General features: G+C 40.6%; 3 protein-coding genes and 1 non-coding gene across 6 annotated transcripts in view; 2 read left to right on the forward strand and 2 right to left on the reverse strand.

The window, feature by feature from the left end:
• Positions 1–155: 155 nt before the first annotated feature.
• si:ch211-197h24.6 (uncharacterized) lies at positions 156–9009 on the reverse strand. The gene is made up of 12 exons (XM_059338777.1): positions 8814–9009; positions 8441–8535; positions 6759–6786; positions 5458–5535; positions 5219–5358; positions 4242–4367; positions 4115–4160; positions 3948–4013; positions 3425–3852; positions 1652–1756; positions 610–658; positions 156–443 (listed from the first exon to the last, which is right to left on the reverse strand). Exons 2-12 carry the CDS (start codon positions 8516–8518, stop codon positions 421–423), a joined length of 1167 nt encoding a protein of 388 aa, XP_059194760.1. The 5' UTR covers positions 8519–8535; positions 8814–9009; the 3' UTR covers positions 156–420.
• A 192-nt stretch (positions 9010–9201) lies between these two features.
• On the forward strand, positions 9202–23790 carry tex10 (testis expressed 10). Of its 2 annotated transcripts, none has more exons than XM_059338775.1 (16): positions 9202–9347; positions 9793–9984; positions 10097–10284; positions 10721–11047; positions 11135–11347; positions 12201–12453; positions 12536–12648; positions 13509–13756; positions 14595–14730; positions 15876–16045; positions 17786–17963; positions 19294–19516; positions 21032–21112; positions 21535–21719; positions 21882–22092; positions 23266–23790. In XM_059338775.1, exons 2-16 carry the CDS (start codon positions 9802–9804, stop codon positions 23386–23388), a joined length of 2832 nt encoding a protein of 943 aa, XP_059194758.1. In that variant the 5' UTR covers positions 9202–9347; positions 9793–9801; the 3' UTR covers positions 23389–23790. The 2 variants fall into 2 exon arrangements, with proteins under 2 accessions (XP_059194758.1, XP_059194757.1); XM_059338774.1 differs by lacking the exon at positions 9202–9347 and adding an exon at positions 9354–9535.
• A 781-nt stretch (positions 23791–24571) lies between these two features.
• The window catches only part of invs (inversin), a 33305-nt gene continuing 30130 nt past the window's right edge, over positions 24572–27746 (reverse strand). For both annotated transcript variants that reach the window (XM_059338661.1, XM_059338660.1), the window contains exons 18-19: positions 24982–25068; positions 24572–24892 (exon numbers count right to left, since the gene is read on the reverse strand). In XM_059338661.1, the coding sequence (XP_059194644.1) occupies positions 24777–24892; positions 24982–25068 (203 nt within the window). In that variant the 3' untranslated portion in view covers positions 24572–24776. The remainder of the gene's footprint in view (positions 24893–24981; positions 25069–27746) is intronic.
• On the forward strand, positions 25520–25592 carry trnat-ugu (transfer RNA threonine (anticodon UGU)). Its single transcript has one exon. It is a non-coding gene; the product is annotated as a tRNA-Thr (tRNA).

A 27746-nucleotide genomic window follows, 5' to 3' on the forward strand; every position in this document is an offset into this window, starting at 1 on the left:
TCCCTTTTACAGAACCAGGGCTGTATAGGAGCATCAGATTTAGTTTCAGTACATAGAAGAGACAGAATATGAGGAGATCTTCACTGAATTTGACAAACATGTATCTCACTCCACCTTTAAGCTAATAGTTTTAGTGAATGGATTTCACAACACAATTTTCTCCATTACTTTTATTAGAACATGGCCATGGGAAATTAAAACTGGTGGTACATGTTCAGTTAAAACTGATGAAAACCTGTACACATCCATGTTACACATCTTCCTGAATTGTAAAGAACTTAAAAAAAAAAAAAAAAAATACAACTAGGTAGCAACAGAAAAAAACTGCCTAAAAGCATTAACATCTACACAAAATAAAATTATGTTCAACTCCGGCGCGACAGAGGGATGAGAAGATCGAAGCGTTCCACTTTGTGATTGTCATTTGTAAAACCGGGATGGACCTGCAGAGAGAACAAGACGGGATCATAAAAAGATGGTTCGCCTGTGTTACGTCTTACATGTTATTTCAAATAATTTTTTAGTTCTCCGGTCAGTTACCATTACGTGACCTTCTACATTTGAGTCATGTATCAAATGGACGGGATGAGAGAGGAGCTGCATACATACCTGAGGAGAAGCTTGTGGAGTTCATTGACAAGCTGTTCAGACTCGAGCCCTGAAGAGGAAAAGAAGAAGGGATTAAGAAGACGACCATGAACATATTGCAAAATACACTCACTCGATCAACTTATGTCATAATAGAACAACAGAAATCTGGACACAGGCAAGTCTGGTTCAGAATGAGATATGAATGATGCATCTAAAGAATCCTCGGACAGTAAAAGATTGGCTTGGTCTAGTGATTTAGATGCAGAAATCTCTCAAGCTGACTGGAAGACGATTTGTCATAATGCACAACGTCAGCCTATTAACACCAGATTGAAACTATTACAATTTAAATGGATTATGCGCACATACATCACTCCTGCCCTGTTACATCTCTTTGATAACAATAATCCTGATTTCTGTATTAAATGCAGCCAAGAAGAAGGACCATTATTACACTGCCTATGGAGTTGCCTCAAAATTAAAAAAATCTGGGAAAAAGGTCATACAAACTACATCTGATATTATCTCTATCAACACTGTATAGCAACTTCCTGGAAGAGCACTGAATCTCCCACAGTTAAACATTGGTTTAACAGTCTTTCCAATGTTCTAGCCATGGAGAAGTTAACCTATGCCACCAAGGGAAAAATACAGAGCTTTTTGAAGCTATGGGGACAATTTATTGAATATCTTAAAAGTCACCGATCAAGATGTTGAACACTTTAAAAGGACAATGAAGTGTATAAAGAGAATGTAATATTCAACACAGCAGCTACATAGGAAATACAGGGGTGTAAAAATTTTTTTTTACTATTATTTTTGTATCTATTGTTTTTTTTGTTTTACCTTGTTTTGTTTTTTGTTTTAGTGGTATTGGTATTTGTCTTGTCTGTTTTTTTGTTTTGTTTTTAATCTAAGAATATGGGCATGTAAACCCTCATTAATGTATGCGTCATGTTAATTCTAAAAACCCAATAAATATAATTTTCAAAAAAAAAGTGAGATATGAATAGTCTTGAAAATCTGGTTTTAAATTCAAGAGTAAAAACAAGCTCCATACCGTTGATACGCTCCTCAGTCTGTACTCCATCAGCACATCTGTTAGTTTCTGTGTCACCTTCAGCACCAGCTGAGCATCACTCTCATTCTCTATCCGGAATGTATCCTGAAAATAGATCAAGAATTTAATGTATGCTTGAATACAACTGACAAATATAAATTACCTTTAAGGAAATATTTTATCTAAAACTAGCAGACAAAAAACTCAAAATTACTTCTGCTGCAGGTAAGGTATCACTTATTTTGGCAAAACTGGATCATATTGAGAGGAAAATGCATAATGGTTTCCCCTCTTAATTTCCTCGACTCAGCGATTTAGAGAAGCCCCTTTCAGCCTGCAGTTTCAAGCCACTATTGAAACTGCAAATACTGGATTTCAGACACAAATTAGAAAGACATTTGAGTTTTGAGTTGGAAATTGTTTTTATAGAATGACTCACGAGGATAAGTGACACTGACGCTGTACTGAGATACAGTTGATTGTTAAAGCCATTTCTGCCAGACCTTCCCTCAGCCATGGTATATACCAGGGGTGTCAAACTCTGGCCCGCGGGCCAAATTTGGCCCGTAGTGTAATTTTATTTGGCCCGCGAGGCAATACCAAATTATTATATTATTGTACTATAAAAGCTGACCCGCCGGTATTATACGGCGCATTTACCGCTAATACTAGATTTATTATTGTTATTTTATTTTTAAATGTATTAACCTGTTGAAAAAGTTTATTTTGATATTTAAATCAGAAGGATGCAAATAGAAAAGAGGCATACGATTTTTATTTAATTTTTATTTAATAAATTAATGACATTGATGTGTTTTTTATTTGAAATTTGATTTTGCATGTCTGCACTATTTAGTTATATATTGTATGTTTATAAGCGTTGCTGGTTCCATATTTAATGTTAAAGCAAAACATGTTTGGTATATATTAAAAGGTTTATTTGTTTAATGTTGGCCCGCGATTTTATTCAAGTTTTAATTTTTGGCCTATTATGTATTTGAGTTTGACACCCCTGGTATATACGGTTTAACATTATGCTAATGGTAGGGGTCAAGTTTGTCAAAATATGACCAAATATGACTCCTAAACCTATGCATACTTGGGATTAGTCATTGAATATGCATGAACCAAGTGATCCTGGCTCTGTACCGCCTTCAGTGGCAGTAACAGAGGCATTAAATTGGTGAGACTGTTCAAGATGAGCTCAATGTGAAGCACCAACACCGTGCTGCTTCGGTGACCAACAGTCAGATGATAAAAAAAGGAAGTGGACCATATCATCAGAAACACGCCTCCCACTTGAGTCAGACAGTAATCAAACCGTTTTAAGCAAAATGCAGAACAACTTTGCTCAACTATGTAGAATCTCAACAGTGTGAAACAGCACCACATGCAGTTCTTCTGCCTTTATTGTTTTGAATGAAAAAAAAAAAAAGGATTTAGAGGGCCTCCTGAAATAAAGGCTGCAAGACAGACACCGTGCTGGTCTTCTTGGCATAGGAACAGTAAGTAAAGTTAATACTAGCTGGCTTGTCAGGTGTTGTGCTGTTTCACTGGCTTGATGTTTGGTAACGTTAGCAAAGTTGCTAATTTTTTATCCTAATCATAAATGTAATCATAAGTGCTGATGTACAGCTGTTCTTGATTGTGTAAGGGGTGAAACTGTAGGGAAGGCAAAACGTTAACAATAAAAATTATATGCAATGTTTCTTTTATTAAATAACACATTTGTTAAGTTGTTGGGGGACCCATTGTGAGAAATGATTCACGTACCAGGTAAGAGAGCAGTGTATGAGGAGCGTTGCTAATTTGTGGAGCTGCTCCCATCAGGCCCGGCCTCTCCAGTGGCTTGTCCATTGGTCTGTCCATTGGTCTGTCCATGGAGCGTGTCCCCATTTGGTTGCCTCTGTACTCATCAGGATACATTCTTCCTGGGTTGTCCTCCAGTAGTCCACTCCTTCCATAGCCATCTCTTCCACCACCTGATCTAAAACCATCTCGAACCCCAGGTGGGCAATGATCCATACCATCCGGGAAAGGTCTTCGATCCATACCAGAGTCAAGGAAATCTTGCTTTGTCGCGTAATCATAGCCCCCGAACCCGTGATCCCCATGGTCCCCGGGATAGTCAGACAGAGGACCACCCCGAGGAGGAAACTCCCCTGGAAACCTCGGGTCAGAGATCCTCGGACCTAAGAGACCTGTAACATTTGAATAAATACAGTCATACAAAAGAAACATGGCATACATGCAGAGTATTACACAGATTATGCTTCAGTGATAAAAAATGATTTACCAAAGGGGGGTCCCTTTAATCCTAGCCCTGGTCCTGGTGGAGGAAGAGGTTTAGGAGCAGCAGAACCTGTGAGAGAGGTATGGACACAACAGACATTCACAACTGAATTTATTGACCAACAGGAAATCCTTTAACACATTCAACTAATTCACAGCACAGTAACTCACGGAGTCCTTTGAAAGCAGCAACTTCAAAAGGTTCCCTCAGAATCACCTATAAGCCACAACAGGAAAATGTAAAAAAAAATGTAAGCTGCTCAAAAATAAACATGGAACATGGGAGTATGAAACTCACCTTAAGTTGTCCCCTGCCCTCTGCCCTTTCCACCTCAGCTGCAACTTCTTTGATGGCCTTCCTTACAGCAGGGTCTTTGATGGCCTGTTCCTCTTCTTGAGTGACCTTTTCAGGGTGAGCCTTTTTCTGTGCAGATGGCAGAAAAATAGACAAAGATTACAAATTATGCCGTAAGCCATTGAGTACCAAAGAAACCTAGCCTGGGTATACCCAGACTGCCTTGCACGCTCAAATTTAATTTCGAACTGCGAAAGGGTCCGGAAACCAGGAAGCATTCTTAGCCCTGTTTTAGGGATCCAATCACAGAGCGGGGAGGGACAGCAAGGCGATGACGCGTACTACTCGGCACTTGGAAGCTTGTAGTTTTCCGGATCCAACATGGCTGCTGCAGACGCGAAACTCTCTTTAGCTGTAGATGGTGTTTTAAATAGTTTAGAGCGAAAGTTGAAAGGTGAAAGGTCTCTCGGCGGCTCCGCTGTCCCCCGGCTCGTAGCGAGATCACCGGTAGCGCCGGCTCGTAGCGCCGCACCGGCGAGACCGTCGGTCACCGCCGGTGATCTGGCTACGAGCCGGGGGACAGCGGAGCCCCCAGAGACCCGCAGCAGCTTGTTTGTTGCCCATAAAATCAGTGGATGTGTGTGGCTGAATGACATGAAGGGGAATAAAGCGTGAAAATAAATAATCTTGCAGAAATCGAGAACTGGAGAAGCAAAGCAGCAAGCAACACTCTCTCACAGACACACACACAACAAACATCCATCTCTGTTGCTCTACTACGTCATCTGGTATAACTGATCTGATTGGCTAAGAGCTACCTACAGACGCTTTTGATAGACATTCATAGCGCCCAATAAACGGCTCTGGAGGATCGTAGACCACGCCTCCTCTACGGAGAAATGCATTGCCCGTTGCCAGACTAGACCTCATTTGAGAATAGTCTGGTGTTAGCCAGGCTAAAAGAAACCAGCAATACTCACCAAGTATCTGAAGCTGTGTTTCCAGCCTTTCACATGGGCGAGCATATCAGGCTGCAGGCGGGTGACGGCACAGAGTTTGCACTGGTAGTGTGGTGCGACAGATTTACTGGGGCTGCGGTACTCCCACACATACTGAAGGCCTGTAAACATATGATGATCATTGGTTATGCATATGGAAATTATATTCCATACCAGAAGGGGAAGACAGAGTATGTAAGGGAAACAGAGCTTCTGCTTACCAATGATGCACTCGGTGACCCCATTCAACTGTTTGCTGAGAGAGGGTATGGTCTGGAGGGATGTCCCTTTGGTGAATACTGAGAAAACAACAGCGTTCAGCACAAAAGTTTCATAATGATCTACAACTGATAAACAGGTGAGACACTAGGGCTGGGCAATAGGGCCAGAATCTTCTATTAAGGTAATTACATATGTAAATACAGAAATCTATAAAAAATACTGCATATTTTAGTATTGAATAAATAAATTGTCTACTGTAACAAAAAATACTGTGTTGATGATAGGTCATCATGTCGCCCAGCCCCATGGGACAACAAAGTCCATGCCAAACAAAACAAGTTCAACAAGCCACTTTGTTAGAAATACCTTGGGGAAAACCTAATTATAATAGTCATAGTTAGGGAGACGATGAAGATAAGAAAGTGCGTTGTGTTACACTACCTGCAGTGTCGGATGACCAGTGAATTATTCTGTCTATTTAAACTGAACAACTAGAAATTCAAACTCCTTGTGTGTGCTTTTGAAGCCTGGGGGAAGAACGGGAAGAGAAGTTCTCGGCTGACCCCCATTTAGGCCCAAACTGGGTGACAGGACACCAGCTCCCATGATGCACTGCCTCGCACTGTGCCCAACCACAGAAGAAACACTTCTGTGTCACACTAATGAAGCAGTCCAACTGTGAACACACAATAAAATCCTGCACAATTCTGATACTCTGTAAGATGGCATGGGTTACTACTATTAAGTAATAAAAGCAATAAAAAATATCACTCAAGCCAGTGTAGCACAGGCCACTGAAAAAAAAAAGATTACTGCATTTAGCAGTGTTAAAATACTTAATGGGGGAAAAGACAGGCTTTATACAACCATCAGAGCACAAAAAGTGCATTCAAATTTCATTAGCAACAATTGCAGATGCATGGTTGTATCACTGCATGTCCCACTGCTTTAAGACCACGTGCAGCTGTCACTATGGACTCATGGAGCTTATGGTGCTGCTCATCAATAAAGCAACATCTTAGGAGAATGTGTTGACATTTCTAATATTGTTCAGTACATTTTTTAAAAACTATCTAAATGTTGAAAAAATGGATTTGAAACAGGCAAGATACTGGAAAATATATTGCAGGATAATTTGTGCAGTGCAAACACTGATCTCCACAGATGGCACCGAAACAGCCCCCATCTCTGAGAGTTTGAGTCTCAAAGAGTGGTGAACATGCCACCACCCGTGACATGAAGCCGTGAAATCAAGATCTCAAGCTTCAACTCCCGGTGGCACTGTGTATAGAGGACTTACCTATATCAGAATGCTGCAGCTGCTTTTTCTGTCAATGGAGGGAATAAACCCACATGAAGGAGAGAGACACATACAGGCATTAGTGACAGAACGACACTTAGCAGAGAGGACTGAACTCCCCGTCCATGTCCGCCACACTATGTATGCCATAGAGCAATTACTTATTCTCCATGACCTCTGCATCAAGCAGCAACAGTCAAAGAGACACTCTAAATTCTCATAAAATGAGAATGTAGAACAGCAACACTTAAATGATTTGTTTAATAGCTACGAAAGAGAAAGGGTTGACATTGTCAATAAAGTAAATTCAATATGCGACCATGTCCAAAGTGTCCTGATTAAAGGTATAATTTGTAGAAAGTATCGGTTGGTGTTTGCAAGCACACATTTAAAGTTGGCCCCTCCTCCCGGGCTACTTGGGCTACGCAGGACGGTGCTGCATTTCTGGATTTTGTGCACAGAAGAGCTTCATGCTGGCGATGCATGTGCTGTGTCTTTGTCTGACAGACACAATGGCCGACACAGCAGCACTCTGCACACAGCAGAGGACAGAAACCTGGAGCAGGGTACACACTGGATTGCAGAAAAACACACCGCTATGCAACAACATCAAATAACACAGTTTACATAGATGCATGGTGCAGTGGGCCAGTATCATATACAGAGGGGCGTGACAAATCGGTGATATTTGACGACCTGGGAACGGGCTGCTCACCCCACACGCTATTATTGGCTGGGGGATACACACCCCATGTGGGGCCCAAAGGCTCTTTGCTGACGCCCAAAGATGTCCTGAACACAGCAAAATAAGAGGGCAAGGTCTCTGCAGATACAGACACCACCACACATTCTATTTTTGCGTGAGTCTACACATTGTTTTGTTTTTTTAAATGGGTATTTTCTGCATATTATACCTTTAAAGAACAATGAGGTCAGGAGTCATTTTCACAGAAGAAAAAAATTAAGATGTTGCACCAAGTCTATTCTCCTTTTCCACAGTTTGTATTGTGGCCTTACACACAGTGTGGTGTGTTTGGGAGCCCTGAATGAAGTGTGAGGATTGAAAACAGCAAACACAAACAGCAAGATTAGGGAAAAAACACACTCACTCCCCCCCCCCTTTCAGGAAGAGCAAGGTAAAGGGGTTCCCTGCATTATTTTGTAGCCTGGATTTGGGTTCCTCTCTTGCTACCATCATAGGACTTACTTAACGAAAGACCAGATGAATATCAAATCCATCTTGATGCATGTGGCTCATTAAGCCCACAGTCAAATCTGAGAAAGGAAACCCCATTGAAGAAATGTTTGCATTGTGAAACTAACAAACTGGTGCTAGGAAAACCCTTCAAACCACAACAGTGACAACAGGGCACACACATACGTGAGGCCCAGACCACTGAGTGAGGTCTTCATAATCCAGAGTGTAAATAAAGCCTACGAGCACATAGGCTGGCACCAAGTCCACCTGCCAAGAACTGCTGCCGCCTGGCTCTCCACCAGGCCTCACAACAGCAAGTGTACAATACATCTGAGAAAAAAATATCAAAAGGAAAACGAGTTTCCTTCATGAGCGGCCAGCATCATGTGAGGTAATACCAGTGTAGTTTTAGTAATGATAGTTTTTTTAGTAGTGTACATGTGATCTAAAGTGGTGCTAACTTACATCTAAGTGTGATACTTACCCTGCCTACTCTCCTTTGCATCACCCTCGGCCAATTTGTAGGTGGAGGGTGGTTGAAGCCTGAGCCCTGACCGTCCATTCTTCAATTTACCTCCACTATGGGACAAAAAGAAGATCGCATCAAAATAATTCCTATTCCAAATATTTCCCCTTAACATGTATACATACTCTCATCGGTGTTATTGAGTTATTATCGATCTCATCTCAGCAAATATCCGTTTTACTTGCGTTGTTTCGTTTTCTCTCCGGCCCAGACTAGCCTTAGCTTACAAGGCGTTTTTCACAACTTACGCTAGTCGTGAGCAATATCTTAGCAAGTGCCAAATATCTTGTGCATTTCCACTAGGAAGTGAGATAACAATTACCTGACTTACCCAATATATTTTGAAGCAAACTGTGAGTTCCTAAAAGCACAAGGTCGGCAGAACAGCAGGAGCAGACACGCTGTGTTGATTTATAAAAAAGCCGTTTCTGAAGAAATAGGACGCCGTGCTTTTGCCACTTTAAAAAAGACGAGATGTAAGTATTTTATTTCTGCGCTTTACAACAAACCTGAGAATACCATCACAGTAATTCTTTAGCAAAATCACATTTAAAAGTGTGCTGTTGAGCATAAAAGACGTCTAATTGCCAATGTTTTAAAAAATAAAATAACAATTATAATATTTTATAGGCACTGGTGAGGACTACTATTACATGCGTTCGTTTTGGACGCCGGTGCTGGCCGTTGTAACTTGCCGAAATTGACGTTAATATTTCTCATTACACTTGAATCTTTAATTGTATTAATTCTAATAACATGTGAGTTTATACAAATGCGCATAAATCTTTAAAACATCTATAAGGTGCCATTTATATAGGTTTCACGTTGTAAGCCCCGCAGCCGTTACGCTCTGAACACCCAACAGGTATGTAGCGTTTCATGTACACAGAGTCAGAGGACCCAAGGCATCAACACGATTCAAGACAAAATATATTTTCTTATATATGTATTGATAATTGTTAGCAGGGGGGCAACCCGTTATCTCTAGACACCGAGTGAGTGTTTACTGCTGTGTTAACCTCTGACAGTAGTAACCAAGACTTTTTTTCTGTGGTAAGTAAAATAAAGAAGTCGCATGCTTGATGCTCAACCACGATACGAGACAGTTAGCTACATGCTAGCTAGCTAACAGACCTCACGTTAACGCAGGTGCAACTGAATATAGCGTTCCCACGAGTCGGGGTAAAAAAAAAATAGCAGTTTGTGCAGGAAAAAAAACGTTTTTAATACGTTGGCAGTCCGGTCCAAACATGTGCCACAGATCAGTATGGAAGTCAATGCACTAATTCAGTTCCATCATCTCACTGTAGACTGCAGAAATGAAGTCCAAGAAGAAGAAGAGACAGGATGATTTCCAGAAGGTCAAGTTAAAGGTGGGGAAGACGAAACCAAAAGCTGATAATGCCACCAACACTAACTTCCGCACAAAGGGAATCCATCTAACTGAACAGCTGAAGAGAGACACAAGTGGCCCCACCACACACAGACAGCTTGGTATTAATGTAAGTTCTTCATCTGCGTTTCACATGTCACCAGATGAATGCTTTCTCTATAAATTAATGTTGTGATTAATACAGTTTGTCTGCTTTCTCTCCCTTACGTCTAATCCACCAGGACCTCCTTTCCCAGCTCCACCATTACAATGCCAATGTGAAAAATAGTGCCTTGTTGGGGTTGAAAGAGTTGCTGTCCCTTAACCCATCTCTGTTAGAGCAGCATCTTTCTCGCCTGCTTTCCGAAGTGGCAGCTGTTTTCACAGACAAAGATGGCAATGTTCGGGTTGCAGCTACACGTGTGCTCAGGTTTGTCATGCAACTGTGAGACCGGAATACAATAATACTGAAATTGGCTTTTGTTTATTTCTCAAATAACATGCACTAAACCAGGGGTGTCAAACTCTGGCCCGCGGGCCAAATTTGGCCCGCAGTGTAATTTTATTTGGCCCGCGAGGCAATACCAAATTATTATATTATTATTGTAAATTAATGACATTGATGTGTTTTTTATTTGAAATTTGATTTTGCATGTCTGCACTATTAAGTTATATGTTGTATGTTTATAAGCGTTGCTGGTTCCATATTTAATGTTAAAGAAAAACATGTTTGGTATATATTAAAAGGTTTATTTGTTCAATGTTGGCCCGCGATTTTATTCAAGTTTTAAATTTTGGCCCATTGTGTATTTGAGTTTGACAACCCTGCACTAAACTATCTCAAATTTAATCTGCACTGCTTCCAGGTTCATTGCACAGTCCGTGCCTGCAGAAAGAGTGGCTCCATTTTTCCCCCTCCTCAGTGCCCACCTGTCTTGTGCCATGACCCACATCGAGACAGGCATCCATGAGGACGCCATGAAGGTTCTCGATGTGTTGCTGGAGCACTACCCTGCTCTGCTAGCATCACGGCCTGCAGTCCTCCTCACTAACTTCTTAGAGTTGATCTCTCACAGACAAAGCAGCACAGGAGCAAAAAAGGCCCAGGATCCTAAGGGACGAACCTGGGCGCTGTCGGTAAACCCTAACAGGGCTGTGACTAGTCAGCAGTGGCGGCTCTCTGTGCTCCTCAGGTATGGAGGCCATGTGCACACAGGCTCTGAAGAATTAAGTACAATTATAATTCTAGCTGTTAACCCTTTGTTTTGTTTCACTTTCAGGCTTGGCCGCTTTCTGCAGGCAGTAGTTGAGGAAAGACCAGTAGAGGAAAGTGATATTTTTAACCCAACTGAAGGAGTGTTTGGCTCGAGTGGAGAGGGCAGGCTTACACCTCTGTATCTCAACTGGGAGGACCTCACCTACAGCAAGGTCGGAGTGAAGGTGTACGAGTATTCTGGGGCCAAACCTACTCCACGGTCCACCTTCAGACTCAGGTATGACTTCACAAACTCCTTTAATCATCAAGGAACAGGTGACAGAGACGCTCATTTGTAAACATATAACAGAAATGTACTTAACTAATATTTTATATAAATTTAGGGGCACCAAAATTATGGAATACCTTGGGCAAAGAACTCCATCTGTATAAACTGTTTCAAAAGATGTCTAAAAGCCCATTTAACTGCTGTTTTAAAATTCTAATTCACACACAAATACACTTTTATATCATGTTCATATTTTTGTTTGTATATTGTTATTTTTGTTTTTGTCCTTTTAACTTGTTGATGTTATACATATGTTTTTTCTATTATTTTGTTATTACTTTCTTATAACTATTACATTTTAGGTGGAGGTTTTATATAAGCCCATCTGGGTTTTCTGCCTCTCCCTGCACTTTACATTTTTGTTATCTTTGTCATTCTATGTAATTCTAACTGTGCAAAATAAACAAATAAACAATAATAATTGATTATAAAATAATATTTAAATAGTGCATAGTGTTACATTTGTCTGTATTAAAAGAATCATTTGAAATCATCAAATATTTGAAATGCTGCTGAAGTGCATGGCACTTAGCACTATGCATTTGGACATTGCAAATTGTCCTACAACATATCACCAAAAAAAACAATAAAAAAACAATATTTTTTTAATGAAGGTGAATATACATAGCAAAATTTGACTAAAAAGATACGGCATTTTAGTGCACATTATGTCGGTATGTCATTTAAATGTGTAAATTAATAAAATGGTTCTGAGTTGATTAAGTTTCTCTTTGTTTCAGTTTAATTGAAACAGTTATATTTCATGTAAAACATTGTTTTTTCCAATTCTCTTGCTGTGCAGACCCGAGATAGACCCTGGACCTGCAGTGGGTGAGAGTCTGGACTCAGCTGAGGCTGTCCAGAGCTTTGCAGCCACACTGGTGCCTCTTCTGCTAGAAGTTTGGGTGGAAGCCAGTACCAGTGACTCTCCCGGGAACAACACTGAGGGTGCTCACCTGCTCACTCCAGACGCCATGTCAGTCATGTTCCAGGTGTTGTCTATTCTTCAGCTGCTGAGAAAACTGGCACCACAGCAGGAGCACCAGGATGCACTGGTGAGAAGTTGAGAGTAAAAATATTGTCTAGAAGTTTTTCATAAAGGAAGTAGTTTGCTAAAAATGCCTTGTCTTTGTGTAGGATGCATGGTTCTACAAAGAATACCTGGGTGAATTTAAGCAGCACTTTATGAAAAACTTTCCCTATGGTGCTCGGGACACACCCAAATCTAGAAAGAAGGTTGATCTCAAAAGGTAAGAAATATCAGTGTAAATATGTCGGACAAACATCCTTACTTGCCCCCTTCCTTAAAGGCACTATGTGAAGCACTAGACCAGGGGTGTCAAACTCAAATACACAATGGGCCAAAATTTAAAACTTGAATAAAATCGCGGGCCAACATTGAACAAATAAACCTTTTAATATATACCAAACATGTTTTGCTTTAACATTAAATATGGAACCAGCAACGCTTATAAACATACAATATATAACTAAATAGTGCAGACATGCAAAATCAAATTTCAAATAAAAAACACATCAATGTCATTCATTTATTAAATAAAAATTAAATAAAAATCGTATGCCTCTTTTCTATTTGCATCCTTCTGATTTAAATATCAAAATAAACTTTTTCAACAGGTTAATAAATTCTGCCTTTCTTTTCTCCATTTTTGGGAAGGGGTAGCTGGGAGACAGCTCTAGCTTGAGGTTGCTATGACGACTGTCACAGATGAGCGTTTCTGGGTCCTGTCCTGATTGAGGCGCCAAAACAACAGCAGGGCATTGTGGGATTTGTAGTATTAGCTGTAAATGCGCCATATAATACCGGCGGGTCAGCTTTTATAGTACAATAATAATATAATAATTTGGTATTACACTACGGGCCAAATTTGGCCAGAATTTGACACCCCTGCACTAGATTAATGTATTTATCACTTTGTATTTCCAATGTGTGAATAGATTGTAAAGTATATTAAAAATTACACCTCCCCTAAGATTTTCTTAAAATTCCACATTGCATCCATAAACTACCCAGGACCTGTAATCATACCCATTGTTATGAAGAACTGAAATGGCAATAACAACTGTAATCCCTCTGCACTTCCTTTAGGAATAAGCAGACTGCAGCCATCCCAGGATTGACAGTGGAGCCTCTGGCCCTAAACATCACACTGTGCCAGGTCATGGTGTCCCTCAGTCAAAGGCAAGGACTAGGACGAGAGACGGATGGAGAGTGGCTGACACCTCTGAAGACGTTTGTCCGAGACACTCTGAGCAGTGGAGTGAAACTGAGCTACAGGCAGCTCCACATGCTACTGGGCACCGTATGGCGGATGGTGCTCACACAGAGAAGCAAAAGTAAGCACTGGCAGTTTATATTTAAAAGTGTGTCTGACTTAAAAAAAGCAAGAACTCAGATTAGAAGGTTCTAATGTTATTAATATGGGCAATATGTACATTAGAACCGACCTAAAATTTGAGGAAATATAAGTGTAGTATCCTATGACACAGAGCCGGCCCAAGGCATAAGCGAACTAAGCGACTGCTTAGGGCCCCGTGGCCACTAGGGGGCCCCCAAGAGCAATTAACAAAAAATATGTACATATTTTGTTTAATATTTTGCATGCATGAGTGACACTTTCTTTATGATCAAAGATATATTATTGTACAAAAATACAATTTTATGTCTACAACGCCAAGATAAAAGGAATGTTTTCACGTTTTTCAAAAATAATAAACCAGATGACACTTTTACAGTAAAAATAATGCTTTAACCCCAAGTCACTCTATAGTTGAATGTGATAAATTTTTAGATTAAAAAACACATGTGACACCCTGGACTTCATTCATTCATTGGTATCATTTGTATCATTATTGTATTGGTATTATTTATGTAATTAACTGGGCCACCCCCTTAAATGTGTGAAGACATACCAGGCTGACTATAGCATAATGTAAACAACACTGCCAGAGCCGCAATGAGTTTATAGTAGGTGTGTGAATGATCAACAATCAATAATATTGGCAGAAATAGAGGGCCCCCGAAATTGAATTTTGCTTAGGGCCCCATGGAGGCTTGGGCCGGCTCTGCTATGACCGGATTATGGGTTGCTATCCAGATACTAATTTGTGAACTAGAATAAATCTTTAACGTAACTTGAACATTAATGTATGAATGTTTTTTGTATTTGTGCAGCAGTGACAGAGGACCTGTTAGCAGCGGTGTATGTCTACTACAAGCAGAGACACCTGACTCTACAGACACGATCTCTGCTGCTGTCTTTCTACAGCAAACTCTACCTGCAAGAGCAAGGACATACACACATAGCGAGGTAATGTCAGCAACTCTTATTCAACATCTGGAGATTCAGAGTTGCTTATTTGTTCTTAATTGTACTTGTACCCCATCTGTAGGAGAAAACACTAATATATTTGTTATAAAAATTTTTACTAATCTGGGGTTTTTCCAACGTTTTAATCATACTAAGCAGATGTGCCCCTGTCTGCTGCATGTAGAGGCACTGGCTTTGGGTTACATCAGACCAGTGTTTCTGCAAAAGGCTGGCAGGCTAGATGAGGTTAACTATATGTTAATATAAAGGGAAGTACACATGACTGGGGGAGTCAGACACGGGTCAGACGTATTTCTGCTGATCGTACCTTTGACTTTGGGGAACTGAGAATAACAGCATCTGTGTCAGACAGTCAGCTAGACGTTGGAAACCTCCACTATAGGAGGCATATAAACCAACAGTTTTGACTATCACATTGAGCCTTTTTCTCTGTAACCGTACTCGCTGTGTTGCATGATTTAAACGCTCCTCTTGTACAAGACTTTAATTAAATTCAACTTAAACTTTGATACTTTGAATCCAACTGTCTTTATCTTATAGCAATATTTATAGACATGTTCTTACTTATCGCGCAAAATAAGTGCCCATGCAAAATCACCATCAGATTTATGAAACATGCAGTGCCAATTTTGTTCTTACCACCGTGCATATGTTAGGGAATCAGAATTATTCTTAACTGACAGGAGCATAGCTGCTATCTGCAGCTGTCACACCCCTGTTTCTCATTATAAGGACATATAATACTGTCTAGAGGGTGTCATGGAGAAAGTAGTGAGGCCGTATATAACGCAGACGTGCTGAAATCGATCCGTGCTGGAGACGCTCATATGACATCTCAGCCTGCAGTGTAGTAACTTACTTATAAAATATAAGTAACACTGGGCTTCTTGATCAATGAAAGTTTTTGCATCACATCTACGTCTCGGTCCATACTGCAGTTATGCATGGGTTATACAACTGAACTCCTTAGTCATGACTTGGAATTCATCTTAAAAACCAACTTGTTTTCGTGACCTTTGATATCCACCATGTTTCAAAAATTGTAAGCACAGACCAGTGACTGTTTAGAAAGCAGTTTATTCATCCAGTGTATGTTCTCTCTCCCTCTCTCTCTCTCTCTGAAGGAGTAAAGTGCTGTGTCGTTGGTTGGCATCACTTCCTCTGCAGTTGTCCCAGCTGGACCACCGTAACCCTGCTCTCTCTGCACGACTTCTACTGTCCATCCAGGCTGCTGCTTCTAGAGGACACAAAGACCTGCTCAACAGTCTGCACACACACGCCAGCACGCTTTACGGTATGCACACTCAGAGGGACAAACAAAGAGACAGTGATCATAGAGGGTTTTGTCATATTGCATATACACTACCAGTTAAAAGTTTTAGAACACCCCAATTTTTCCAGTTTTTTATTGAAATTCAAGCAGTTCAAGTCAAATGAACAGCTTGAAAGGGTACAAAGGTAAGTGGTGAACTGCCAGAGGTAAATAAAAAAAGGTAAGCTTAACCAAAACTGAAAGATAATGTACATTTCAGAATTACACAAGTAGGCCTTTTTCAGGGAACAAGAAATGGGTTAACAACTTAACTCTATGGAGTCTTGGCCTATTTTGTCCATTTTTGAATTCTTTTCATGTCTTTGTAAGTCATTTTGTGTCTTTTTTTTTGTCATTTTGTGTCTTTTTTTTGTCATTTTGTGTCTTTTTTTTTGTCATTTTGTGTCTTTTTTTTGTCATTTTGTGTCTTTTTTTGGCATTTTGTGTCTTTTGGTGTCTTTTTTTGTCATTTTGTGTCTTTTTTTAGTCCTTTAGTCCAACATAAAATGTGATTTTTAATCTTTTTTTTACTTTCAAAACACAATCATGCTCAATGAAGAATTTTAAATGTTACAAATGTGCATTCATTTCAGAGTACACTGAGACATTAAACTGCATCATTTTCAATTAAATTCTGGAAAAGTTGGTGTGTTCTAAAACTTTTGACCAGTAGTGTAATTATTGATATAAATTATGGGATTTATGTCAGATTCATATTTAAATATTCAAATAGTTACCAGCTCACACAGGACAGAAAACTGCTATTTCACTCAAGTTTATTGTTTGCAGTGTTTTCCAACATCTGGCAAATACCAGGGGCCAGATGCATACAACTGTTCAGATGCACCACTAAAACTGGAAAATACATCGTTTTTGCACCTGGCCCCTGATGTGTCAGCACAGATCAGGGTGTCGTCAGGGGCTGAAAGGTTGAAACCCAAAGAGAGCGACAGTAGTTTGGGGGAACAGAGTGTAGTCTTGCTCTTTATCTGGCTTGTTTAATTAAATTCCTGCTCAGTTCTAGCTTCTGATTTAGGATTAATTAATGGGAGATGCAGTAAAAGCAATCTCTCTATTTAGATAGTTAGTTTATTATTTCCACTACTGAATTGGAAAAATAAATGTATTCACATTGTAGGAAATAAACACAAACAGTTTGAACAATATAGAATGCAGCAACAGTGGTCAAATTATCAAGAGAGAAATGTCACTAGGCTGAGAGAACTATGAACCACAAGTTACACCATTGTTTCCCTAGGAGGCAGTGTACCTCCATGTTTCACCGCTCAGACAACTTTTGTCGAACTGAACTACAACCGGAGGCGGAGAGAGCAGTAATAAGCCCGAACATGCCCACCGCTCTGATGATGGTCGGATAGTTAGACTGGTGTGTGACAGAGGGGGGGGGGGGGGGGGGGGGGGTCAGAAACTGCGGCAGAGCCAGCAATTCACCATCACAAGACTCCTTTTGTTTGAGGGCTTCTGACATCAGCATGTGCGTCAGAGACCGGCAGAACACCACACACACACACACACACATTATCTGAGCCCTCAGTGTAGTGGATATGTCCGTCTGTCTGACTCTTTTTATTTTTACTTGTCCGAACATTGTCTGGTTTTCCTAGTATGTCTTCAAATTGCCCAATCACCCTGTAGCAATGCTGTCTCTATGTAATTAAACATGAAGTGTGTGCATGTGTATGTTTTCGTTTGTGTGTGAAGATCCACAGGAAGGAATTATGGTGCTGTTACCAGCAGAGTCCCAGCAGCGAATGGTGCAGTTGCTGTACTTTCTACCAAAGATGTCCCCGTCTCTTCTTGCTAATCTGAGCCACTGCTGCACCGCTGGACGAATCTCTGCCGGCCTTGCTGCCTCCCTCATTCGTATCGTACACCTTAGGTGAGCTTGAACTTCTCCCATACACCTGCAGAGGTCACATAACCCATAAGAACCCAGACCCAGTTATCCTTAAAGGATGTGTTCTATAAGTGGACCAAATAGAACACATGTCTGATGTTTTTAAAAAAAAAAAACTACCCCTAAATGTCAAAGATCTGTGATGTGACATAAATGTTACATTGAGCGTTTATGGTATTTATGTTTGTGATATTTCTTATTTTAAAATAGAAAAAAACTAGACACATTTTCTGCTTACAGAGACACAAATTTACCTTTCTTTTGCATCTCCACAACATATATCACATTTGTGACTTTAATTTGTTCAGGATATATGGTCAGAACAACTTAAATGCAACACAGGACACAACTATTAATGGATTAGAATTGTTAAATGGGTTGAAACTTAGCCTAGTAAGAAAAAATAAGCTGTTAAAAATTTTTCACATTTCACAGCCACATTTTGGAGAAGTCAATTCTTGTCAAAGTCACATGACCACCACACCAGGGTGTTGAGTATACGTCGCTTTGGGATTTAATGAGTTAATGTGAAGCATAAAGCTGAATATGGGAGATTCTAGAAGATTTAAAGTGTTTGTTACACAGGTGTCACCATGGGTTCTTATGGGTTAAGTTCAATTTATTGGCATGTGTGAGTAGAAGATGCTCCAGTTTAGGACAGAGCAGGAATATCCTCACATCAACAGGAAATAGTGTTGAATGCTCACCTGCCACCATCAGATGGCAGTGTTGCGCTTTCACAGACCAGTTTTTTTTTTACCTGCCTCTTGACAGGTGTTGATATAGATGCCCTGTACATTTGATATTCAACTTATGGCTGACAATAAAAGCAGTTTTTATACTTTGTATTTGGTACCAAACCCACAGTTTACCTTTTACCTCAACAATTGTGTGTATCTGCATGCATTTGTGCGTCTGGCCTTCTGATCGTGTCAGTGGGGCAGTGTGGTACAAATCTTAAAGAGGAGGGAGTGCTGACTTCAGATGGGTTGGGATGTGTGCATAATGATACAAAGAGCTCTTTGGGAGGTAGGAATGCAGAGTCGTCATGGAGTATTGAGGAGACAGTTCGGTCTGCATGTGCCTCCCAGGCTTCACAAAACACACTTGTTTTTATTCACTCCCATTTCCTACTGTTACAGATCTGTTCCCCCTGTTATGCTCAATGTGGTGCTTTTACAAAACGGCAGTGGGAATAATCCTAAGAAATGTGATAAGAAAGCAGGAAAAATAATGTGCGTCCAACAAGTGTAAATGATGTGGAGTTCCAGCTTAACGCGTGCTTTACGTGTTCACGCAATGTGTTCTGTAGGTCGTCTCTGAGCGGGTGGTCGGTTGGGAGCCAGGAGGCGGCTGTGCAGGACGTGGACTACATCAGCTTCTTGTTCTCCACCCTGACTGGATTCACATCCGACAAGCTCGCTGCCCTGCAGGAGGCCGGCGACGAGAACATCCTGCCTCCCTCCCCTCTTTCACCTCTCAGCCTCTACCCCACCCCGATGGAACAGTTCACACACCACTGGGATGTTGTTGAGGTGTGTTCACTGCACGGTCTGGCCTGTAATTACCCCCAAACCTCACACACATAACTCTTACCAAGCAGAAACACTCGGATGCAACATTGACAATGAACCTAGACGAGACTAGTAGGTGAAGGAAGGATGTGAAAAGATATTGTTTTGAAAATTGAAAAGTGTTGATATTCTGGACACAGCTGTGGTCTTTCAGTCCCCCCGTGTCCCTCTCTGTCTCTCATATAGAGCTCAGAGGGTGGAAGCTTTATCGTGGCACTACGGCTGAGAGGGGAACCTTTATCGCGGTGCGCAGGTTGGAGATGCGTGGTTATCGGGCATAGCGGATATGCACAAATGCTAATGAGAGCCCATGGCATGATGGGAGTGTGACATTTCTGCACAGAAATTACAGTTAACGTAACTATGCCCTGGGGCAAGTGTGTGTGAGCATGTGGGGGGCTTATAATCACTAATTCAGCTCCTCAATTAAGCCCTCAGATCCTGCCTCTCTCATCTCCCTGTCTGAGTCAATCACAGGCAAGTGGCTGGAAGGAGGAGGGAGGGGACACATGGTGGCGAGGGGGGGCAGCATTAAGGGACGGACTGTGTCAACTCTGGTTCGACTAATGAGACGGGATTGTTTTTAATGACGGCGAGAATGCCAACAGGTGCACCGTTCTGACACACACTGGCTCCAAACTTAGTCCCGCACTTCACCACACACACACACACACACGCGCGCACCTCAATTTGATAAAAGCTAATGAGAATTTTGATTTTGATTTGAAGTTAATGAGGAAAAGCTGAACCTTATTTTTCACTTTTAAAAAGTTTGTGGCGGCTTCTTGTGTCCATCCAAACAAGAATCAAATCTCGGCCTCATTTCATCCAGAGAGGAATGTAGAAATACTCTCATGCTGTTTATCTACAGCAGCAATGTGGTTTGTCTGATAAACGCAGGTTAAAGCTGTTTGAGGTTTTTCCATGATTTTCTATTTAATCATTTTTACTGTGATAGCATAACTGCTGTTTTGTTTCACCATTCTGCCAATTTTTTTCCGCATAAAACATAATTTATTGAAGATTGTAAAAATGTTTGAATGGGAAATCAAAACTTTGGGAAATGGGGATATTGTCTATCATGTTGCTGTTTTTCTTTTTCCCCCCGATCTGATAAAATACAATTTCATATTTACAAATGAGACACAACGTGCTGTCTGTAGTGCAAAAAAATCAAATAATTTAATTTAAAAACCAATAAAGTTTTAGTCCATTTAATAACAAATTCATCAGCAGCATCTCTTTGTTTCTGAGAGAGAATGAAAAACTGTAAACTTCCCAAAGTAAAAAAGAAAGTTAACAATGGTAGTGAAGTGGCCTTCCCTGGTGTTGTCTCTGTGAAATATTAGATAAATAATAAATACATTTTTGTACCTGTGAGCAGAGGCATCTGCCAATGCCAAATATCTCCAAATGGCATTTATCAGCCCAATCAGTCAACCACTAACATGAAGTTATTTTTTGCTTAATTTATAGGAAGTCTGCCACTGTCTGGACACTCTGGGCTCAAAGTCTCAGTGCTTTGACATCTTACAAAACGGTGTTTGTAAATACTTGGTAAGAAACTGTTTTAATTTCTCAATCATAGTGTCCATTTGACACCTTGAACTACTTTTCATTTTTGCTTTACTGCTAATGTCTTTATTTAAAAAAATGATACAGAATGAAAATCCTGCTTATGTTATATGTTACAATTATATACCGTCTAGTCACTATAGCATTGTTGCATCATATCATCAGTATAATTACCATCATCTTGCCAACTTACCAACTGATCTGCTTTTTTAAACTTGTGTCCTTGTTCTATTCTGTGTTTTTTTTCTATTGTTGTTTCTATTTATGCTACCTCAGTATTTTATTCTATTGTATTTTATTGTACTTGAATACCGGACTGCTGTGACAACCGAATTTCTCTTCGGGGATAAATAAAGTAATCTATCTATCTATCTATCTATCTATCTATCTTATGCGTGTCTCAGACCAAGTTAGGGGTGGTGCCCGACAATATGGCGGCTGGGCTGCTCAGAGCTGTCTCCAGATTACTGGACCTGTCCATCCTACCCATCGAGCCCGTGCTGCGCTTCTTGTCTCAGTGCTGCCTCAGCCTGCTGGCTCTGCTCATCACCCTGCAGCAGGAGCTACCTGCCGAAACTAACCATAAAAGGTGTGTTTTGAATGGGCCGCTACCTTTTTATACAGATGTGTGTTTGGAAATGATCCCCTGTTTTTTTTTTAAATCTTCAGCTTAATAGCAGCAGTTTGCCATTATCAGGCCATAAAGATTTACAACAATTGGTTTTAAAACACCTTTGTGTCACATTTGCAGGGAGGCGATATGGGGTGCTTGTGTGTCAGCGTTGAGCACCGTTCCTCGCCTGCTGAGAATGGTTCTGCAGTTAATGCGTGTTGGAGATCTGAGTGAGGAGGAGCTGCCACAGCTGGGACAGATCCTGTCCATGCTCCTGCAGCACACGCCGCTCCACAACCAGCTGCTGGCCAACGCTGCGCTGCTGCAAGAGATCATACAGCACCTCACGGTAAACCAAGCTCGGACTGTACCGTTCACTGGGACAGAATACAATTCAACCGATCTGTATCAATTTAATTATTGATTGATTGATTGATTGATCTAGAATTTATTTGAACACAAAATTCACATTTAAAAACAAACAAACAACAATAAACAACAACAACACAAAAATGAAACGACAACAAGACTCAACACTTATTTGTGTTCAAAAGGAGTGTGAAGAAGCCAAAGCTTATTAAATCCCTTCTCCCTATGTTAATTTACTATATGCAGTTATATAACAATAATATTTATATATATGTATGTATTTATATATATGTATGTATAACGCATAGTAATGTAGTTTAAATTATCGATTGATGCAAAGTTAAAATATCAATACATATCATCTTTAAGATATGCCTTTATATTGAAATTGGTACTCTATATTTATTTGTTTTATTTTAAAAATAATGTGTTTATTTGCATTTTTGTCTAAAAGAGCTCAGTAATAAACTTGTCAAATCATATTTTAGCAGCTTTTTTGTGAGTTGACATAAATGTAACTGATTGTGTTAACCCATTGAGGCCTGAAAAACCTCTGGGCGATTTTAAAATAAGCCTCTAATTTTCTAGAAAATTCTGGAAAAAAAAGTGTGAACTCTTCCTACTAAATAATAGATTTTTCAGCCTCTGTAGCAGATAGAAATGACATACAAAAAGTATTTGAGAGCTTATACAAAATACTACAAAACGACGTAAACACTTTCCAGGCTTCAATGGGTTAAATGGGCAAATTATATCACATATCGATCACAGAATCCTGAATTTAATCAAATCGAAATTGTATCGTAGCAGACTGTGATATCGAAGGCCTATAATATCGTATCGGGATGAAACTTGGGATCTACACCCCTATTTGGATGTAGAGATATGTATTAAACCATTGAAGCCTGGAAAGCGGATACCTCGTTTTGTAGTATTTGTATAAGCTTTCAAATACTTTTTGAATTTCATTTCTATCTGCTACAGAGGCTGAAAAATCTATTATTTAGTAGAAGCGTTGACACTTCTGTTGAATTTCCAGAAAAACTTCAGGTTTTAGGGGCTTATTTTAAAATCGCCCAGAGGTTTTACAGGAAGTTTTAGGCGTCAATGGGTTAATGTATTAACTCATGATTTCTCTCTGTGTTTGTTGCAGAGGTATTCCCGGGGTGCGACCAGGGAGCAGTGGTTGACGGACTTGCTCTACTGTTACAGCGTCACCGTGGCTCACGGCTCTTCTGCTCGTCGTGGTAACCTGGGTCTCCGAGACATGTACTGACCCACCTGACCGTCACCTGGTGTGTTTCTCAGTTCACCCTCTCAAACATCTCGCAGTGACTTTTACAAAATCAAAGCACTCACAGAGCACAAAGTGATGCATACAACAAAACATTCAGACAGGAATACAGTGGGGTAGTGACATGTTTTTTTTTTTATTGTACGTGACAATGAATACTCCACATTCTTGTTTTAAGAGCTCCAGTTTTTTTCTGTGTCCTAAGCTGCCTCTTTATTGCTTCATTCTTAGTCTGGTAGTTGTTTGTCCTCCTTTTGCCTCCTCGGAGTATTGTTGTTGCCAAACGTTGTCTAGGGCTTTCAGGGGCACCTGGTGACTTTTGATTTATAAAAACTAAATTTAAAAAAGAATAAAAAAGCAAAAAAATAAATAAATTAAAGCTTTCGTTTTGTGTCGAATTTTATTTTAATATATCTTATAATACAACAAAAAACAAATATTGAAGTACATCAAAAATTATACACGACTAAGTATATTTGTGCAAATGCATATTAATGTAAATTATAACTGTATGGTTTGGAAATACATCTTTCCCTTGAGAGGGAAAATACTTATCACACCAGACTGTTATGTTGAAAGTAACTGTGTGTGTATGTATGTGTGTGTGTGTGTCTGTCTGTCTGTGGCTGCAGGTGGGCTATCTGTATGACCGGCTGTTGATAGACTGCCTCATTCTCCACAACAGGAGGAAAGGTTATCTCAGTGTGTGTGTGAGACCGATGGAGAACGAGGGAGAAAGCGTGTGTATGTGTTCCTTCCACAATGGATGAAAGGTTATCTTTTACACACACCATTTCTGTAGACTTAACCCCACCCTGTGAGGTCATGGCTCTGATGTCATGGCTTAATTTTAGAAAGCTCGGTGCATTGAGCGAACAATGTGTAAAGTAATTCTATAGAGGTAGGGCCGCCAGCCAGCTGAGAAAACCTCAAAGGTGTGTGTGTGCGCGTGCGTGCGTGCGCGTGTGTGTGTGTGTGTCTGTGTGTGTCTTCGTGTGTGTGTGTGTGTGTGTCTTCGTGTGTGTGTGTCTGTGTGTGTGTGTGTGTGTGTGTGTGTGTGTGTGTGTGTCTTCGCGCACGCGTGTGTGTGTGTGTGTGTGTGTGTGTGTGTGTGTGTGTGTGTGTGTGTGTGTGTGTGTGTGTGTGTGTGTGTGTGTGTGTGTGTGTGTGTGTGTGTGTGTGTGTGTGTGTGTGTGTGTGTGTGTGTGTCTTCAATATTTTCATTTTCATTTTCATTTATATTGTCCAGCACTATGTGGTCTCAGGTTTTAAAAAGCTCGGTGCATTGACCGAACAATGTGTAAAGTAATTCTATAGAGGTAGGGCCACCAGCCAGCTGAGAAACCTCAAAGAGGTGTGTGTGTCTGTCTTCAATGTTTCCCCCGGCCTCTGGTCCCCTGTCCAGCACTGTGTGGTCTCAGGTGGTATGAATACTGCTTGGCTTGATTCACGGCATCAGTCACGTGCACACAGTCGATACCGCTCACTGTAAAATAAGCACATAAAATTACCTTTTTTTTTTTTTTTTTTTTTTGGAGTTTTAAATGGCATGTTTGTGTGTGTGCGTCCACCTACACTGGCTCTGGGTGCGTAGAGGCATGTCCAGGAGCAGCTGGGACTGGGAGCCCCGGAGTGAACGCCCTCGTCTGGCCATAGAGTTGCCTAAAATGGACAGTAGAGAAAAACTTTGGATGATATCTTCACTTAGATTTGCAGTTACATCAAGAAAGGTGTTTGAAACTATTTGAAATTGTGGTTATATAGAACGCAAATATAGAAGTTAAACAAATCAGTGACACATTAAAAAAAAAGGTTTGTGTTTAAATGTGTCGCCCATATGTAGAATGCTGTCATAAAAATGTTTTAATGCATAATAACAGCTACATTGGTGTGAAATAGGAAAATATACTGTATGTACTGTATATAAATAGGTAATTTATCACAGTTGTAAGATGCAGAAAAATAATCTTGATGTGAACTGCATTCAGCCAGCTGATGCTGCATCACGAAGTTCAGGACTCCTGTAACTTGTTGATCTAGTCTACCACCACGCCCATAATAGTTCAAGGTGTTGTCTTTATGAATTCAATATGATATAAGAGTTCTCATCAAGGGCTCTATAGCTCAGTGGTTAGAGCACTGGTCTTGTAAACCAGGGGTCGTGAGTTCGATCCTCACTAGGGCCTTTTTGTTACTTTTAAATGATAAAAGGATACAAACAACAACTAAATGATCAATTAAGAGAACTACTCTGACCGATTTTAAAGACACTGACATGTATTACCCAAGTGGAAGGTTATGTTTAGTTGGCTGCTGTTGGAGGAGCGGAGAGGAATCTAGAGTGCTGACTTGTGCTCAGAATGTGCCCTATCTTGCAATAATATTACATATTATTATTTTATATTTATATTTTGGGTTGTTGCACCCTTCCATCAAGTTAGGTGCAGCAGTTTTTCTATAATCTTGCTAACTAATCAAAGACACAACCTCCTTTATGGCGATTATAACCTATTAAACTGTATTGTGTTTGCAATGCAGTGTAGATATATACTATTAGCTTGCACACAGCAAATATTTAACATGCCTTAGTTCTGTTATCTGGGATGCAAAATTACATTTGTCTTTGCGTTTGTGTTGCTACAGATGAACAGATATTCAAAATACATCTGCGATAAACTAATTAACGGCCGATTTAAAATTGGTTTATGATGATTAACGGAACAGTGTGACCCAGTCCAGAGTTGTGTGTCAAACGCCTGTCTACATCTCAGTAAAAAAGGAGTGAAAGAATGAGTCTTATGAATGTGTGTGCCACCGTGTCTGGGGTTGTGTGTATGTGTTCAGCTGATAGCTCTACGCAGTCGTCTGACATTCCCCCTGACAGCTCTGAACTTTTCACAGTGCCAGGACTGTCAGAGAGCGAGAAGGGGAGAAATGGGGAGAGAGAGAGGGAGGTGGGGTGAGAAAGGGGAGGGGAAAACCACGTAAGGAGGGGGGGTCTTTCTGTCCGTCTCTCTGTCTGTGAGCTGTGAAGGCGAGCATGCTTGTATGTTTTGGCGCAGCGAGGTTTCTTCCCGTTCTCCCATCATCACCTGGTGATGTGTGATGAAGGTCAGGCCTGTCTGTGGGGCGAAACCCTACCAGAGGTTCCACACAGGACACCAGACTGATACTGTCCTGGTGTAGGGATTGAAGCATCACCCAGGCATTTACACGGGTTCCTGATATCTCTTACAGAGCGTTCTACACTAGTATGACAACCATCCTGATTTCCAGCTTCTGATTGAGGCCCCGTTCACACGAGGACGGTCTGAACAGAAGACGCAAAAGTGGCGTCTCGTCTTCACTTTTTATTCCTCGTTTAGACGAGCGTTTTCAGGAGGAAATCTGCTGCATACGGTGACGCAAAAGTGTGTGGAATGTGATTGTATGCAGCCAGGCGGCATCACTTAAAGCCATAAGAGCATCTTTGGGCATGCAGAAGTTTTAACGGCACACATTTTCATCAGCTACTCCTTCCACAAAGTTCTCCACCATCACTAGATCTCCCAGGTCTCGTTCACAGCCGTCTGGCTCGCCTCCGACCAATTGCTGCATCCAGAATGTGATAGAGGTTTTTACAGATCCTTCTCTGTTCACTAATACTATCTGTACATATCCTGGACATTTGGTGGAAAGACTCCTGTAAGTTTATTAGAGCTGCCAGAGCAGCTTGAAGGTCCCACCATGGAAATAATCCCACGTTTCTTTATTTCCTGTACTGGAGCATGTATGTGACGTAAACACATACGTGACGTGAGCAGATCAGATCAGAGTTTTGTGTCTTGTCAGTGTAGACGACACGCTACGGAGGAGAGGATTTAACTTTTCCACTTTGGAGGGTGGTTTCAGATTTTTGCGTTTTTAAGCCCCAAAAACGCTGTCACCGTCTAAACGAAAGGCACTTCCGATAAAATATTTTGTCGTTTTTACCCGCAAGCGTCCTCGTGTGAACGGTGCCTCACATGTGGGGGGGAAACGGTTGGCAATGGGAATGTGTTTATCTATTTTTGATGTCTTATCAATGAAGGGGTTTAATCAATTAAGGGAGAGGAGAATTGGTAAGTGAGAAAATGGTTACAACCATGGTCAAAAGTCTGTTTGTCTGCAATCAGAAATGCCTTAGAAGTGATCTCAAAATGTTATTTTCTAGTCTGTGACTAATGTCATGCAGTGGATACTGCATGGTTGATAACAGCTGAATTCAAGAGCTTTGGTTTCTAAAAAAGTCAGTTAAAAAAAAACTTTTTCTGTAGGTTGCAACTTAAAGGGACAAAACCTAAATCATGACCTTTTTAGTC

This window comes from Centropristis striata, chromosome 8 (assembly GCF_030273125.1).
Source record: "Centropristis striata isolate RG_2023a ecotype Rhode Island chromosome 8, C.striata_1.0, whole genome shotgun sequence".
NCBI lineage: Eukaryota > Metazoa > Chordata > Actinopteri > Perciformes > Serranidae > Centropristis > Centropristis striata.